This window comes from Larus michahellis, chromosome 8, assembly GCF_964199755.1.
Source record: "Larus michahellis chromosome 8, bLarMic1.1, whole genome shotgun sequence".
Classification (NCBI taxonomy): Eukaryota; Metazoa; Chordata; class Aves; order Charadriiformes; family Laridae; genus Larus; species Larus michahellis.
This window is the reverse complement of record NC_133903.1, coordinates 29,166,891-29,184,902: the sequence shown is the minus strand read 5'-3', so window position 1 is coordinate 29,184,902 and position 18,012 is coordinate 29,166,891. Positions and strand designations below refer to the sequence as shown.

The 18,012-nt window shown below is 41.4% G+C and overlaps 1 protein-coding gene across 2 annotated transcripts in view; it reads left to right on the top strand.

The window, feature by feature from the left end:
* C8H1orf21 (chromosome 8 C1orf21 homolog) overlaps positions 1-18,012 on the top strand; it is a 118,212-nt gene that overhangs the window by 69,100 nt on the left and 31,100 nt on the right. For both annotated transcript variants that reach the window (XM_074597159.1, XM_074597160.1), the window contains one exon: positions 2,012-2,106. In XM_074597159.1, coding sequence (XP_074453260.1) covers positions 2,012-2,106 — 95 coding nt within the window. The remainder of the gene's footprint in view (positions 1-2,011; positions 2,107-18,012) is intronic.

Sequence of the window (18,012 nt, the reverse complement as noted above, 5' to 3'; positions counted from 1 at the left end):
TTAATCTCTTGGATAAGCAGGAGACACGTTTCAGAGGTTATTTTTGCCACTGAACATCAGGACCTCCGTACCTTATTCATTCTTTACAAGGCTGGGTTGAACATGCCTCTCTTCTAGTTAATGTGGACCAGCTGCGGGTCGTGCAAGCTTCCTTTGTGCTATTTTCTCTTTCTCATCTGGTTTCCTATTCAAATCCGTACATACCACTGTGGGAGTTTTATGCTTTTCTGCATGTGGGTTTTATTGCTAATCACAACAGAGATCATTGAAGGAGCAAGGAAAATGTAAGTTAGATAATGCAGTCAATCAAATACTTCTAATTCTCAAGCTGTATTGTGTTCAGCCTTTTTGGTTTTATGAATTGTCACCTTCAGACTACCTAAATTCCATTTAAAAAGGGAAAAAAAATTAGAGAACTTGTTCACATTTACCAATCTAATAATAACATTGTCTTAAATTCTACCATATGTTTTGAGACTCTGCATCTGAGATGCTGCTATTTAATAAATTCAGTTTTATTTAGCTCTATAAGAAAAAACCCACATACATATGGACTAGTCCAAATGCAAAACCATGTTGGTTTTTTTTTTTTAAAAGATTGTTTTTCAAAGTTAGGGTTATTTAACTTACACACTCTGTGGTTAACGGTTTCCCGAAAACAAGCTTCCTTATAAATAATTTTGATTATTTTTTTTTTAACAATGCAGTAACCCAGAATAATCCATTTGTCTTTTGTTTTTCCCTTAGCAAGTACGATAAATTGCTTGAAAACCCAAAGAAAAAGAATGACGTTTGAGCGGTTTCTTTTAATTTGCCCAGGTTTTGCCTTTTATTTCCCAGTGCCTCATTTAATTTTATATTAACATTTTCAACTTCCATGGGGGAAAGTTGCTCTCCTGCATTATGTGTCCTGGCCAGAGGAGTGTGGGTGCAAACTCTGGGTGTTTTTCCAATAGACTCACATGCTGCAAAGATGACCAGAGCAAAAAGCTGGAACAGGGGCTGGGAAAAAGCAGTGTCGATACTGCATACGCTGTGCTCCCAGGCTAGAAAGAATCACCAAATCCCTTCTTCTCCTACCAAAGGGAAAAAAAAACCCCAAACAACTTTATTCACGTTTTGGTGAGGCTGTTTACTGTGGGATAGCACATTTATGTTAGATAATATTTCAATACTGGCGCAGGAGCTGGGAATTTATTATTTGATGAGCTGAAACACCTAGCTGATAAATGTTAATGGCAAACAAGGAATCTTACTTTTCAAGTTAGTTATTTTCATGCTGGGTTTCTATCTGAGTAGCGTTCCTGTGCAGGAAAAATGGTGGTGGGCGGGGAATGGGGAGAGGAAGATAGTCAGCAAGGGGCCTTTGCTTCAGAAATCATTATGTGACTGTGCATTGTATACTTTTGCTTTAGCTCAGTTAAAACAATGCAGGGGAAAAAGATAATTTAAAAAAAAAATTACAGTGGTTTTTGGTGTGGGGTTTCTTTTTTCAGCTTTTAACTTAAATTTTAAATAGCCTCCATCAGCATTACCTTTTCAGAACAGCTTTTCTCAATGCAAGGAACATCCATAAGCAGATTCCTCTGTGTAGTAACTACTGTACCTCGCTTGTTTGCCCACTGATAATAAATATCCAGGGAGTATGCAGGAGGAAAGAACTTGTTTGTATTGAACACATTGTACAGAAAACTAAGGAGTTTGGGGAGAGTGCACACCAGGTATCCCCTCCTCATGGTGCCATGGCTATACTAGACCTGAGAGCTACTGTACAATTTCTGGGACTCAGAACTGGAAATTCTTACTGAAGCTTCAGTCAGGAAAAACTTCCTTCATATCAGTCACATTTAAGCCTTTGAAACTATATACATGTAACTTTTAGTTGCTTTGCCTAATTAGGGTCTTTCCTAGTCAGCTGTTTTGGTTTTAGTTTGTTTTTTTTTCCCAGCTGCTGAACTACACTGGTTCAAATTTTTTTTCTTTTTTTTTTTTGTTTTCCCTTGGTGCTCAGATGAGTATAGGATCAAACCAGTGGAAGAGGTCAAATACATGAAAAATGGGGGAGAAGATGATCAGAAAATAGCAGCCAGGAACCAAGAAAACTTGGTAAGGATTGAACTTATCGCTTATCTAATGACATAACGTGGCTCTGCTTTTGTAATGAAACGTGCAACGTGCAGCACATGCAAACTACAGCTTACACACGGCAAGAGGATTTTCTCGAAAATGTCATAACTCTCTGCAAAGCTCTCGTAGAAGGTGCAAAATATGACTTTTTCCTGCTTGTCTTTCTGAATTAGGCTCTGCTTCTTCTTGGAGTGAGTGCTTCCACGATTATACTCGCTCACCTCCTTTGCGGATCCGAATATACATGCTTTGAAATGTATGTGTCTATATTGCAAACAAGTTGGTAGTAAAACAGCAGTGCACTGCTGTTAAGGAAATGACCTACTTATGTAGATATTATTTGCTCTGTGCATCCTGGTTTTACATGTTTTAAAAGTCACAGGGAAGGCAGTTTGGAATAGAAAAAGCAATATATTCATAATATTGCAGTCACAAGAATAATTTTGTGTGTTTTTTTTCCCCTGATTTGAGCACCTTGCTGGCTTGTAGTTCCACTTAGGGGAAGGAAATTACAGGTAAACTCTTAGTACTACTCTAAATAACAAGGATACTGTTGAAGTGGCTTAAAAATCACAGTTGAATCACTTCTGGCATTTCTGAGAAGTTGTTTCTTCTCTTCTAAAGCTGAAGGAATGTAGATGTTGTAATTGGCTGACTGGGGCTTTGCCCGGTTTAAATTTTTGAAGGCATCCCACAATTACAATAGCTGGGTGCAAAATTTCACGTCAAAATTTCACTTATTCATTGCAGCATTTCTTCATGTAGGATCGGTTGGGTTTTTTTCCCTCCATCAATAAGACCAAAGAGGGGGAACATCATCAGATTTCAGTGGAACCATAACCTTTATTGCCAGTTGAGGATTTGCCTTTTGCCATCATTGGGCAGCTGGACAAAAATCCACTGCTTGGGAATTTGTCCTTGATGAAGATGTAAGTGAGCTCCAGGCAACCTGGATACTGTATTTCCCTCTCCTAGACACCCATGTTTGCATTACACAACTACATGTGAATTCCTGTAGCAAATAGCGGAGTTTATTCTACTGTTCTAACCTCATTGCTCGAGGAGTGGTTGAGCAGCACGCACACAATTTCTGCTTTGGTCTCCACATCGGGTATTTGCCGCCCGCAGTTTTGCATTGTTGATGCTGCAGTGGATGGTGCAATTTCAGCTTGCAGCAGGAATTTTGGGGCTTTTTTTAGCACTTCAGAAACATTGCTGAGAATCTCACCTTTTCTGGCAGCATCCGCAGTTCATTCAGCATCATTGCCGGTGTAAGATGTTTGGTTTGAACTGGAAGAAGTACGACTGCAAGAATTTTTCACTCATTTTAGAGAACCCAGTGCTTTGTTGGTAAACAGAGAAAAAGGAAAAATGAGGCTAGTCCTCAGTTTTTTTGACAAAAAATGCAAAAGGTTAAATTTTAAACTAGCCTTCAGCTGTATTTAAATCAGATTATTTGCAGAAGGCAACATGCCACTTGAATGACAACGAGGAAGAGTTCAGGAAAGCTTAGGGCTGCTGAGGTGACACAGTCGCTGCAGTTGTATTCAAAACTGGATAGAGAGATTTTGTGCTTACGTTAGTGCCGGCTTTCTTGTAACACCTAAGTGTTAGCCTGACTAAATTTAGGAAGAGACATTTCTACAGCACGGTGCTGCTTATTTTATTATCGATGGGTCATGTTTGATGGGAGCAGGGAGTTTGTTGGAAAATATAACTTACTATGGAGTTGGAGGGCTGGTACAGCTCTCTTGTCTGTCCTAGCTATTGGGAGAGAGAGAAAAAAACCAAACAAACCAATAACGCAAGGAAGTCTTCAATCAGACCAGATGTATAGTTTAAAACAAAAACCATCTTGCACACCAAAAAGGCTTTATTTTCCTTTTCCTCATCTTACTATAAGGAGATTATGTTGTCTGTAATGTATGCGGCTTTTTAATCCTGGGAATTGTCAAGTCCTCATCACTCCTGGATTTTTTTTTAAAGGGGTTTCACTGTTCGACTTCTCCTTAGTAAACATGTTTTAGTTCACTGCTTGGAAGATGGGTTAAGCTACCCATCAGTCAGGCTTTAGTTTTCTTAATGTGAGAAAAGTTGGCAAGCACTTACAGAATCCTGTCTTCTCATCAGCCATTTCCAGGCAACAGAAATTTTAGAAACAAGAAAAGGCGGTGGGAGAACCGACCAGCCCTTTACCCTCCTCTTTCGTTTCTTAATCCCACGTTTCTTTATTGTCACAGGGCTGCTAATTCTCATCTCCTTCAGAAATGCAGCCCAGATGAGATGTATAACCTGAATGTCATTAGAGTCGGTTCCCTGGGAACTGCTGTGCCGTGGGTTGTCTTACCCTGTGATACCTGTGCCTGAATTATGTTGTTCAGATGCCATGGAATTTTTCAGTCCCGTTATCATCACTGTTACTTTTTTAAGGTATTTTGAAGTCTTGCTGAAAAAAAAAAAAAATCTCTGCTCAAGTGAAAATAAAACTGCTTCCCTTACAACTTTGGCTCTTTGATGTGGTGCCATCTCTGCCTTTGGTGTTGCAGCATTTCTGAGTTGGGGAAAAAAAAAGGTCATGCAAGTAGATAAAAGAGAATAGGAGGACATGGCAGACAGCAGGCAAATTGTCATTTTGGGTGGTCCTGGGAGAGGTGAGGCTGTGTCAGGGAATCACCATCTTCCCAGCTTCAACCTGAAGCTTAAGCAGGGCTCAAAACTTGAGCGGGGCTGACATGGTAAAGCAGAAATACTCCTCTAAGATGTATTGACAATGGGAATGGCTGTGCTGGGGCTGCATGCCAGCTGAAACAGAAGATGCTCCATGCGAAGACATCTTCTGGCAGAATCAAAGGCCTCCTTGAATTTAATTGTCCTCATTTCCATACTCTTGCAGCACTAATGGCTTTCCACTGTAAAATTTTATTGCCAGAAAAGGTAAAGTGAGAAGGTGTGGTGTATTCGTGCAGCTTAGTGTTGTTTTGGCGAACTTTAATAGCTGTATTAGTTTTCCTTAGGTGGTTTGTAATAGTACAGGTACCTCTGAAAATATCAAATACCTAAAGCTACATTTTGGTGTGTTAGGTAGTTAACTCGATATTTATTGCAGTTCAGTTTTTGGATGTTTTTGTAACTTTTCCTAATAGAAATCTTTTTCTGGTCTGCATTGGCACAAAAGGCCATTTATTGGGCTTTTTATGCCTTGTTACCCAAGCCCTTAAAACAGCTGGGCATAATCCTCAGTTTTGTCATGAGGCTCCGTGGTGAAATGGCACGTTAGAGCTGGAGATGAATTCCTGCTGGAGTTGGAAGAAAATTGCCTCTCTCCGTTGCTCTTGCTATCTCACACTCCACCTTTAATAATATGAACAATGTTTTGTGGTTCGGTGGGTTTTTTTTTTTTTCCAATAAGTATAAATTTCCACTCCACTTACCTACAAATGTGATTTTTGTCAGCCTTCCATGTGCTGTTATTTCCTAAGTGTGTCTTGAGCTTCTCAGCCCAGCCGCTGTTCTCCATTTATCATTCAGTTCCATAATACTTAGTATTGCAAAACCTCAGTATCCGTAGTTCTGTATTCAACAACAGTTACCATTTTCTGCAGTGATATGTTAAAAGTAGACAGTAGTATCTGATAGATTAAGTGTATGAAATCAAAAGCCTGGCAGAAAATGAGGAATGAAACAACTGTAATAACTATATAATACGTAATCTGTGAAAGGGAAGATACTGTGTAGAATATAAATATTTAAATAAGTATCAAAATATGTACTATAGATCCATCAATCATAAACATTTTGTGATGTGTAATGCAAATATTGGCATATGTCTGAATTCCAGATCGATTTTGGAAAATATCTTTTTAATTCTGTTGCCAAGTTGCCCAATCTAAGTGCTAAAAGAAATCAGAAGAAATAAGCTAGCTAAAAGAAAATAAGCTAGCCACCCCTTGCTGGGGTTAAACTGCGCGGGGTGGAGAGGGTGTTTTCCTTTCTACATATGCAAAATACCACCAGTGTAAATTTTAAGCATGGCAATACAATTGATTTGGTACTTTAAAGTGTTTGAAGCCGCTGCTGCTTACTATTGCTAGGTAAGCTTTGAAATGCTGTTTCTTAAATGTGTAACTATATATTTATCACAGCACTGTTGTAGTACATTGGTGATGAGCTTTGTAAAATTAAAATTAGTGTCTTATTAGTGTATACTACAGTACTAATGTTTCAGGTTCTCGGTTCCTAATTATTTATTTTAAACCATTTTGCAACAGTAGCTTGTTTCAAAACACACAATTCAAAGTAGAACTTGCTTGTGCTCCGCTTATTAAGCGGGGGGAAAAAAATCAGGAATGCCCAAGACCAACAGCCCTCAGACCCTTAGAAAGGAGAGGCTTTCTTGGGGTTTGTCTACCCTGAAGAGTTTTGGTGTTAAATCGTGTGCTGACCCCCTCGCTTGCTTTCAGTGCTGTATGCAGCATCATCCAGGAGACCCTGTCCCACCGCTGCACCATGTCGTCTCCCAATACGAGCATTGGTGGGACAATTGCACTATGTTGGTTCGTTATCCACAGTCAAGGATGGATATCTAGATATCTTTATATATAGAAAGGAGAGGCTATTAATTTCTCTGCCTCTTGCCACCCTATTTTCCCTTCTCCTGTTTTCACATATAAAGCCTCAGCTCAACAAAATGCTTGAAGATGCTGTTGGCTCTTGTGTTGGAATCCAGGCAGGGAGAAAAGCAAAAAAAAAAACACACTGAAAAATACAGCTTGGGTCATTTTGGGGAAGGAGGGGAAAGTGAGGCGCCCTTTTTCTTTGGTTCCTGTGGCATGAGAATAATAAAAGGACAAAGTGAGTGTTGCCAGCTGTGCACAGAGACTTCATAATGTGCAGGGATGGCTGCGCCCTGCTCTCACTGCATCTCCTGTAGTCCCGAGAGCTGGAAAAGAGAGCAGAGGTGTTGAGGGCTACAGAGCAAGGCTACTCCCCCACATGTTTTCCCACAAGGAGAGGCATCCGCTTTGCCTAGATGCTGCCTCAGCCAAAGCCTGGGCCCCCGGGGAGGTCTGCGCAAACAGGTCCCACAGGCTCGTCACAGGGCAGCGCAGAGATGCTCCTCTCTCCAGTTCAAAACAATAAACCACAGAACAAAACGCAGCAACAGAATAAGTAAATGGAAGATAGGGATTAAAATTTAAAAGTAACTAAATGCAGGAGTGTGATGAGTGTTTAATATTAATCTCCGTTCTGCCGGAGGTGGCAGGGTTCTTGTTGGGATGGAGGAGGCAGCATCCCTGGGCAGGCTGGTGCCTGGAGCCTCCCTGCCCCGGGCAGAGCCACGCTCAGCAGCGCCACCACAGACCGCCCCAAGTGAACGACATGCCCCCTTCGCTGAAGAGTTTTGCTTCTTTCTTGTATTAGATGATACCTAAGAAATTCCCCTGGGAGTAGGTAGGCTTTTATTGGATGTATTTTCCTCCAGTCTTCATCAGTCAGGTCTGGATCGGTATATTTTATGCTGCACTTACTCCCAGGTTCCCATTCCCAAGGAAATTAAAATTATAAAATCATCTTTTGGGTTTTTTGTTGTGTTGTTTTTTTTTTTTTCCAAAGTCTGCTATCCTAAATGAATTCTGCCCTATCGCTATCACTACTAAGTAATTATAACATTTCAGTTTCCATAAGTCGTCCCCTCCAGTGTGTTTTTGGAAGAAATGCATTTGAAGCTGAAATAGAAGTGCATGGAAAGGATATTTTTACTAGAGCCAGTTATTTTAAATGCCATGCAATTAGCTTATTTCCATATTGCCCATTCCGTTTCAAACTTGCAGTGATATTCTTCAAAGAGTGGTTTCTCATAATGAATTTATGACAGTTTTAGCTCATTCCACTTGCGGGTCACTGCATATTATATAGACATCAAAGTAAATGATTGCCCTGAGTATTAATATTCTTTTTCTTCTGGATTCCATTAAAAATGGGTTTTGTGGAAGAAGTATTAATTTTTCCTCTAGTATTTAATTTTGAAAAATCTAGAAAATAAGCGGATACTATTAACAGATTTTTTTTTAGCAAGTCAGAAAATAACATAAGAAGTAATTGTGTCCAGGTGTATTTCTTCAGACCAGACCTTGTGTCTGTGTTCACCCTCTGTTGAGTTAAATCTTCATAGTACTGTATTGAGAGGTAGAATTGTACCATTTATCAGGCTGTTGATGGATGTGATTTTAAAGTGGAAAGCTTAAAAAAAAGGTAATGATATTTCTTTCTAAGTGTATTAGAATAACAGTGTCCAGAAGCAACATGTAATTGCAGTATTGCTAATGTTTGCTAGGGAAAAAAAGTAGTAGTGAAAGTCTGTCTAATGCCCAAGAGCCTTGGGCAGGCATCAGGAGCAAGTTTCCAGGACCAGCTGCGTTGGTGGTGTAAAGGGTTCTGGCAAAACTTGCAGAGATGTTCCCCTCATTTGTAGAAGCAGCTCATTTTCCGTATGGGTTGTGTTTTTTCCATGCCTGTATCAGTTTAATGGGTGGGTTTCTGCTCAGGGCTTTTTTTTTCCCTCTCTGGGAGGCGGATGCTGTTGAGAAGGAGGAGGGACATGGAGCTGTTGGTGAAACAGGCGTCAGCAGGGACGACAAGGTTGCTTGTTGGGAGTGAACGACGCTGCTGGCTTTGAAATCGTCCTCTGCAAAGCATAAAGCATCGCGGCTCGTTGGCTGAAAGCTGTCGGACTTCTCCAGACAACATCAGCCAAGGGTTTATAAGTGCCAGCATCTGAAGCCCCAGCTGGATGCTGCTGTCGTGAGCTCTGGCAGTGGCAGGCGAATGGGCACGCTGACATTTCCCTGTAGACCCAAGTGTCCCACCAGTAACCTTGAGCTTGTGGGTATTCCTCAAATCCTCTCATTATCATCGTCCTTGAAGTTATCAAGGCCACGGGCATTGTGTGTATGTTCTGGACAGGTATGTTTCAGTGCAGCTCTCCAGGAGGAGGTACAGAAACATACACCATTCCCTATAACCATTTATTGTGCACTTTGCGGTAAACCAGCCTGCACTGCAGTGCTGCCAACATCAGGCACGTGAAAATGAGTCAGCTGATCAAAATATATAGATTCTATATAAAACTTGTTATTTAAAAGCATTATACGTAAAGCTCTGGAAGCTTTTGATTTAAGTGTTTCTTCCATGATTGTGAGGACTGGGAACCTGTTCTTCCCAGCCCTTTTTATTAATTTTTTTTTTTTTTTTTTTTTTTAGAGCTAAGATTCTTTTTTATTCTTTTTATTATCTCTTATTATCTCAAAACTTGAGGAACTGAAGCTTTAAGAAAGATGAGCAATACAATTTTGAAAGCTGTCAGCAGTAGAAACTCTCTGCATCCTCTGTTTTGGTACTTGCTTTTCAGTGATTGCCTGGTAGGTGTTAATTATTAATTCTGGTGTTTTGGAACAGAGGAGAAGACAAGATACAGGCAAAAATGAACATGCAGAAATGCCTAAAATCATCAAAAGTCTCTGTGGGAGAATAAAGCTGGCAAATCCAGGCAGCTGTGCTGGCTGCTAGCCCCAGAGCCCTGGGGTGGGAATACCGCTGAGCACTGGTGAGCTGTGGCCTCCTCTCCTCCTGCCTCCTTTTCACAACGGCGACGTAGAAGTTCATCCTTCCATCTGTTCACATTTAATTACAGACAATATTATATGGGTTTGCTCAAGCTTTCTTTTCAGGCATGGGACTCCTTCAATTGAGACAGTTGTGAAGAAAACATAGGGCCCAGGATTTAGATATCTGGTGAGATGCTACTTTCAGACTATTTAAGTACACAGACATAACAAGCAAATTTATCCAAAGATATTTCATTAGATATTTAACTGTGTAGCCTTAATGATCTCGCAGTTTTAGTTTGAATAAGATATTGCACCTGGAAAAAAGTTTCAAGGTACTGAGAGATGGGATGTACCGTTTTAGATCCCAAACCAATACTGAATTTATTAATTCTGATGTACTGAAGCCGAGGTGGTGCCCTTAGAGGGGTGGGACAGTCAGGGTTGGTTTCAGGCTAATCCTTCTTACAGTCAGTACGTTTTTTCTGTAACTTGTTTATACTGTGCCTATTTGGTTTTTTCAGTGGAAAAAGTGTTTTCTTTCTTGAACTTCCCTAACTAATGCCTTTAAAGACCAGTTAAAAGAGGTGAACTTGAAGTTGATCAAATGAACTCTTGTCTGCTGTATGTGAAAGATCTCCAGCACCCACTTCTTGGGATTTAATGCACTGCAGGGGCTGGGTCCGGTGACAGATGCTTCCTTCTCTCTTTTTTTTCCTCCTTTTACCTTTATCCTGTGTTTCTTTGACCAACACTTTGATCCTGTGGTCTGTTTATAGAGAAAGGCATCTTTAAAGTGGTTTCAAGTATCTGGGAGCTCAGCTCGCTCATGCTGAATTACAGTGGCTTCAGGGATCAAATTTAAAGGTGAGGACTGACTGTTATGAAAGGATGGAATTTGTTCATGTTTTTAGGGAAGAGATTGCTTCTGCTGTCTTCTGAGGTTGGTGACACCTGGTTTGAACTCAAACACAGCGAAACAGGTGACACTTGACAGCTCTCTAGGGATGTGGTTGAGGCACCATCCCTGGAGGTGTTTAAAAGATGGGTAGACATAGTGCTTAGAGATAGAGCTTAGTGATGGTTTTTGTTGGTGTTAGGTTGATGGTTGGACTCCATGATCTGAAAGGTCACTTCCAACCTAGGCAGTTCTATGATTCTATAAAGCAGATCTTAACATCTGTACTAGATGTCTGTCTCAGGTGGAATTTAATGTATCTTCTTGAGTGACAGGCAAGAAAGGTGATATCTTCTGTGGCCAGCAGAGCTGCTCGGGTGAGTACAGTCCAAAGCCCCAAAGGGGAATCTGCGTTAACGGTTGCTGAAAGCAAACGGAGTTAAATGACCATCGTGGGAAGAGGTTGGAGGGGTAAAGGAGGAAAGGAAAAACATGAAAGCTGGGCAGAAAAGGGGGAAATGTGCAGAAACACTGCAAGGAGAGGTGAGGGCTGTCTGCAACCCTGAACTTCTCAGCTTGCCTTAGTTGAGAAGAGGCATCCTTCCCCTAAGTGGTGGGGCACCCTGTGGGCTACCTTAATGAGGCACACACCTCATTACTGACACGTAGGAAGACACCCAGGTTTCCTTCAACAAAGGTAACGTACCACCAGCCAACCTTTTACTCAGAGTTAAGTCCACATCGTGGTAGCTGAGGGCCCTCCTCAGCTGTAAACCCAATTTTGGGAGGGCCTTTCTGGTGTAGAGAGCTTACTCTTGGGGTTTCTTTCCAGGTGTTTTGTGAGGGGTTGGGTGATTTTTATGTTGTATCTCAGTTTAATCCCACAGGGATTGCTGTGGTCACACACAGCGTTGTCCTGTAGGAGATGGGTCAGGTCCTGTGTCTCACACTGTACCTATGGATGGTCTTACTGGCCAGACTGGTGGGGAGCCTTTCAACAGGCAGGTCTGCACTTTTGCCATTAACAGCAGGTGAAAGCAGCACATTGCATAATCTAGATTTGTCATTCTTTGAAAAACAGAGGGTGTGAACTTATTTTTTCAAAACATTTTCAGTCTTGAATTCGCTGATTTTCCGTTAAAAACCCTGTTGCTCCTGTGTTACAGGATTGGAAAACCAGAAGCTCCCAATCCGTTTTGCAACATTATTGTTTTGAAATGCTTGCATTTTTTCCTGTTTCACTTAAGCTCTGCAATGCTTTTACACTGTCCAGTCCATGAGACTTTCTTCACCACCTAAATTATTTTTAGTGTGTTTTTTTCCCCCTCTTCTTGATTATTTAGTAAGAAAAGTCAAAAAAACCCCAAACTTTTAGAAGCAACATACAGTAGAAGATCCCAGAGCAAGGAGCACTTGCAGGAATAAAAGCTGTAGCAGGAGAGCACTGATTATTTAATTAATTTTCAAAAAGGGAATATCTGTTGTACTCAATGAGCATGAAATATTATTTTCCTGTTTCAGTAGTCACTGCTTGTGTTAGGTTTTCCACCTGTTAAGCAATTGTGTGCTCACATTATTATTGGGCAGGAATGCTTTTACCGCTGCAGCAGTTGTTTGGAGTTTTCTTGCTTGATATTTTGATTGTGTTTCATCACAATATGTGAATGAAGTTGGTAAATATTTAAAATGTGCCGTAGAGAAAATGATGGTATTTTGCATGAAACTATTTGAAACTGTAGGGGATATTTTTAAGTGGATTTTTTTTGGTATTTTTTTAAACTACTTTTAGGAAAATTAGGGGTCTCTGCAGGGGCTGGGCTACCCAGGCGTTCTATCAGCTTAGTCTTGCTGGGACAGCGCTGCAGTGAAGGCCACACGTGGGCAGGAGACATCCTGATTTAATGATGTCTTTCTTCTCTAGAGAAAGTGAAAGACAACTGGAGGTGGCTGTTGGGGAAGTCATTAGCTGTATTAAGGGGCTTGTTGAGCTCTTTAGCCTTAATTACTGTGTGCTTAGGGTGACAGGCTTGGCAAATCCAGGTCTCCCCAAGACCTGGCGTGAACTTAAAAGATGCTCCCCTATTTGCTGTCCTGCTGCTGCACGTTTCAGGACCATTGGGAAGGTGACTACAATCCTTAGCCTGCGTTGGTCCACCTGCCAAGGGGGTTTGCTGATGTTGGGGTCGCCGCTGCGGAAGTCTCCTGAGCGGTGTGAAGCCGTGGGGTGATTGCAGGGAGGAGGTGAGTGAACCAAGAGGAGGGGATTTATTCCTGGTGGTGGATAAAAGCAGGGTCGTGTAACCCACGCAGGTGGATAGGGGAGACCAACAACCTTCCTGGTGGTCTTGAGATGTTGTTGGTGCCCTATACAAACCTCCTCAAAAAAAGAAACTAGAAGCGTGATAGACTTCTGAAGGGGAAGGGGAGGGATTTAAATGCAATGTTTTCAGGATATTGAAATATATTTGGATATTAAGTGAAATTGGAGGGTATTTTTTTCTAAATGATAAGCATTTTCAATTATTTATTTATTTATATAAGATGCCTGGAGCATCAGTTAGGCACTTGCCAAATAAAGTCAGCAATCTTTTTAATTTTTAATCTTACAATTTTTTTTAATTTTTAATCTTACAAAGTTGAAGGTGGCAGCTTACACTCCTGTTTTAAATAGAGGGCTGGAGACCGGAGCTGGGATTGTGTGAACGTTCGGGGTCTGCATCAGCTCTGCAGCAGTGAACTCCCTTTCCAGCAAGCGGTGGTGCTCTCCTGATGCTTTTGGTGTCGCTGCCAGCTCCGGCTAGTCCATGTGAAATTCCCTATATCAGATATCTGCCTCCAGCTGAACTACGAATGCTTCAGCTACTTCTAAAGATAAAACAAGGAGTGTATCTCTCCATCTGTACTATGTGTGCTTAAACCTCGTCTCAAAGGGACTCAGCTTGATTTTTTTTATTTATTTATTTTTTCACTACAATTTCACTTTTCGGGTTCAGTTGCTCCTCTTCGCTTTTGTGGATAGCCGAGACCAGCTGCTCTGCAGGCAGCTGAGAGACTCCAGTCTGTGTGTTGGAAGAGATTTCTGCATTTCAACTGGTGGAAAGAGGAGGAGAAAATTGGATTGGGAGAAGGGGAATCAATATAAGTTTATAACCCTCAAGGGTTCGGCGTTTCTTTTAAAGTAAAAAGAAAAAAAAAGTCAGGGAGGGGAAAAAAACTGTGAAAATAAATTTATGTTCATAAAAGCTGGGCAGATAATTGAGGCTCTTGTGCATTCAGGGGACGATGAAGTTTGGAATTACATGTAGGTATGTTATAAAATCAATCCGTGTATACATGAATATTTTTAATGTGAAGCACTAGTTTACACAGATAGCAAAGTAATACTCAACTAAGCTAATATGCAGCTTACTGAACAGTCTCATATTTGTTTTCCCTGGGAAGAAAACCTTTTTTTTTTTTTTTTTTGGCTTTAAATTGTTCGCTCCTTGCTCCCGCAAGAAAAACACCTTGAGTTCAAACGCAGCTCTCCGGTGCTCCGCTTTCATCTCCCACACTCGATCTGCGCGAACTGCGCTGGCTGGGTACTTCTGCTTGCCTCTTTATCTAATGCGTAATCTTTCCGTGGGACAGCATCAAAGACAGGCAGTTTAAATAAAATAAACAAGCTGCTGGGTAGTCTATGCATGGGAACACAAAACCAATGCTTTTTAATAAAGTACTAATATTATATTGGGGTGTGTGTGTATATATATGTAAATGTAGTTTGTATATAGAGCAGCACCTGAAGGCAGTAGTTGGGAATGAGAAGCTGCCTGTGGACGCAGCAAAAAGGGGCTCGTATATTACCAATTCTTCCCATAAATTTCATACAAAGCAGCACTTTTATTCCAAAATCCATGTATTTCCAGGGGAGCAACCTGGGATTAAGCTTCCAAACCCCAAGGTGTACAATGAAAGGCAAATGCTGGAGAGGGTAAAGGGATGGTACACAGCAGAACGTGATGTACTGTCGTCCTCTTCTCCCAATGTTTGGATGTCGGACTCCGCGGCGTGAGGGGGTGGTTTGGCTGGGAGTGGGAGGGAGCATGCCATCAAGCATTTTTCTTCTTTTCTTTAGCCATTCAGAGAAATGAAGCTGCTGTGAGAGGGAAAGGAGGGACAGGTTCGACTGTCAGATGTGGTGGAAACCAGGGGATGCTTTCAGGGTTGGGGAGATGCTGGTAATGTCGTAGTTCTGCTGGTGAAACGCTGCAGGTTTGCTAGGTCGCCCTCTCTTTTTAGACTTGGAGAGCATGTAGGGAACCGTTGCCTTAGCAAGCAAACCTGATCTAAACATAGGAAATCCTCAGCATTTTCAGGTGACGACTGGTGGGGCTCTGAAATAACTAGCTTCAAGTTGCTTCATAGTCTCTGAGAGTAAGTCAAGGTCAAAACGTGCTTTATTTTTTTATAAGGGCTTGGCTGGATGCACGAGTTTAGCAGCTTGTATATTTGTGGGATTTGTTGCTTCTGGAGATCTCCCGGCTCTCTAAGTCACTCAGCCCTGCCCAGCTTTTCCAAAGATTAACATCCGTATGGGAACGCTGTTTCTGGAGCAATGTTTACACTCATTTCCTTCCTAGGGAAAACATTCAACAGTGAAACAGGGCTTCAGCAGTGCTGTGGAAGCGGTGACGGCAGATGTGAGGAGATGGTGGTGTGTCTTTCCAGAGTACAGCTTGTTCTTAGCAGGTTGTGTATTGAATTTTCTTCATCCTCTTTTTTTTTTAAAAAAAAAAAAAAAAAAAAGAAAGAAAAAACCACCAACAAAAAAGCAAGCATCAGTCTTTTACTAAGCTAAAGGCATTGCTCAGCCTTGCAGCAAAGCCAGCTGGGGCTGGCCACTGGCCAAGCCTTTGCTAGCCGCAGCCTGCACACCATGTAACTACTCTAAGAATAGCCCCGGTGCTCTTTTAAAAAAGCCCTCCAAAAAAAAAAGAAAAAAAAAAAAAAAGCTTTTAGCAAAGCATTGTCTTCGTCCCTGTTGTAAAGAGGTGGAGTTTGGAGGGAATTTCCCCCCCCATGAGAGTGCCCGTTGTTTTGCCTCTGCCTGCAATGAGCTATCACTAATGCTGAGAAATATTTTCGCACTTAATGTGGTGAGTCAGGGCTTAGCCATAAATTGGTCATGGGATAGAAAGGATACAGATTGTCTGTTACCCAGTGTCTAGTTTCAGCGATTTCAGAAACATGAGCAATTTCTCAACTGATGTTAATTAGACTCATAACTCTTTCTGAGATGATCTAAGGCAAGGATTAATTATAAAAGTTTCTCGGTGTTAGAACATGTTTCTTTAGTTAAAGTTTGGCATGCTTTCATTTTACGATTAGCATGAAAGAATTTTCTTCTGCTTAAAATCCCTAAATACACCATTCTATCTTGCTATGTAAATAAACATATTTATGAGTTTATCTAAACAAATCTAACTCTTAAATGGAAAAAGCACATGAAAGGCCCAAGTGCTGCCAGCCAATTCAAGGGCTCATCGAGTGGACTTGCATACTCCTTGTGGGCTTGGTTGTGTTTTGGAAGCTGTTCTTCTGGCTGGGCTTGATTTTTCACTTAAATAAAAACTCACCATGGATTATTTTCCTATTTTCATTTAAAAAAATAAGTGACTTAATGAAGTGCCCTTATACACTTCTCCTTTTGTCTCCGTACCCAGGGGCTTTTTCAGGGCACCTCTGTGGCATCTTACTGGAGATGGGGGTCCAGTGGTCCCATGTTAAACCACCCCATGGTTTGTTGTGGCAGGCTCTCACCTCTGAGCCCGTAGCCTGAGCTTTGAGGTGCGTGCTTACTAAATCTGAATATTTTTGATGCCATGCCACCACCTTCCCAGGTGCCTCTGTACAAGAGGTAGGAGGCTCTGGATGTGAAATGACAGACAGTGGATGATGATGTGGATGACAGTCCGTCTTCACCAGAGGTGCTGCCAAGGTCAAAAATGCCTACCCCTTGTATCACAACCACCTCCATGAGGAAGAAAAGACAGGTTATAGTTGTAGATGACTCCCTTCTGAGGGGAACAGAGGGTCCGATATGCCGGCCAGACCCTTCTCTTAGGGAAGTCTGCTGCCTGCCTGGGGGCTGGGTTCAGGACATCACAAGAAACTTCCCAGCCTGGTATGGCCCTCAGACTACTACCCACTGCTGCTCTTCTGTGTGTGTGGCAATGAATCCACAACGCACAGTCCAAGGGCAATCAAAAGAGATGTCAGGGCTTTGGGACAGCTGGTAAGGGAATCTGGATTTGGTTCTGTTTCCTTAGATAATAGAAGGAAGTGGAGCTGGTTTCAATAAAATTGGATGAGCGTGAAAACAGGCAGTTCACATCAAGACTTCTAAAAGGTGAACCTAAGTAAAAATGGTCAAATGGGTATATGGAAGGCTTGGTTTGACTTGATGGTATAGATTCACAAAAGGCTAGATGCGATGTCATGTCTTCTCTCCATCTTCTCTGTTTTCTGTTCTGCTTAGTTTCCTGGGGGTAAGTTTTAGCAGATTCTCACAGCATAATATGAGAGCGTTCCCGGTTAAGAATCCCTGCACCAGTTTGGAAAATTTGGCCAAGTTTTCATTTTGTTCACTTTTTTACTTTGTAAAGCTCTTCTCTTACTGTTAAGTCACATAGCCAAATAAAGATGTCATTTTTATTTTGCATCATACTTCTGTGAGTGCTTTAAAACAGAAGAGATTAAAATCTAGTTCCTGTGACTGCTGTGTTTGAAGGTTTTTTGCTAGAAAAGTGTTGCAATAGCCTGTCCTTGAGTGCAGGTAACGTCATAGAAAATTGTTGGGGATTTTTGCTTGTAATAAATTTAGACTTAGATTCTTATCATATGTTAATTTTTTTAATAATCTGACACTACAGATCTCCCTAGTTTTATGGTCTATACTTATGACTCCTGCATTATGTATTCTGAGGATTACTTGCGAATGTAAGTTATTGAATTGATTTTATGACAGTGGCATAGAGCATGAAGCTGAGTTCACTTAAGGAAATAAAAGCGATGCAAACACAAAGCACTAAAATAGTAACAAAGTCTTTTGTGTCACGTTGGGTGGCAAACCGCAGAGGGATTTGTAATTCGGCTTTCTGCTGAAACCCTTTTGGGAAGCGATGCTCCAGCATCACTCACCCCACCCTCCAGTCCTCAGTGCCCCCAAACTTGGCCCAGTTGCTGGCGAGACAGAACGTATTGGATCCATTTTGCGTTTACAAATGGTGACAGATTAATTTGGAAAGACAGATTACAAACATGCATCATGGCCATAGTCTGAGTCCTGTAAAAGTGATGTATGGCTGGTGCAGAATGATAAAAATTCGTATCAAGGGAACA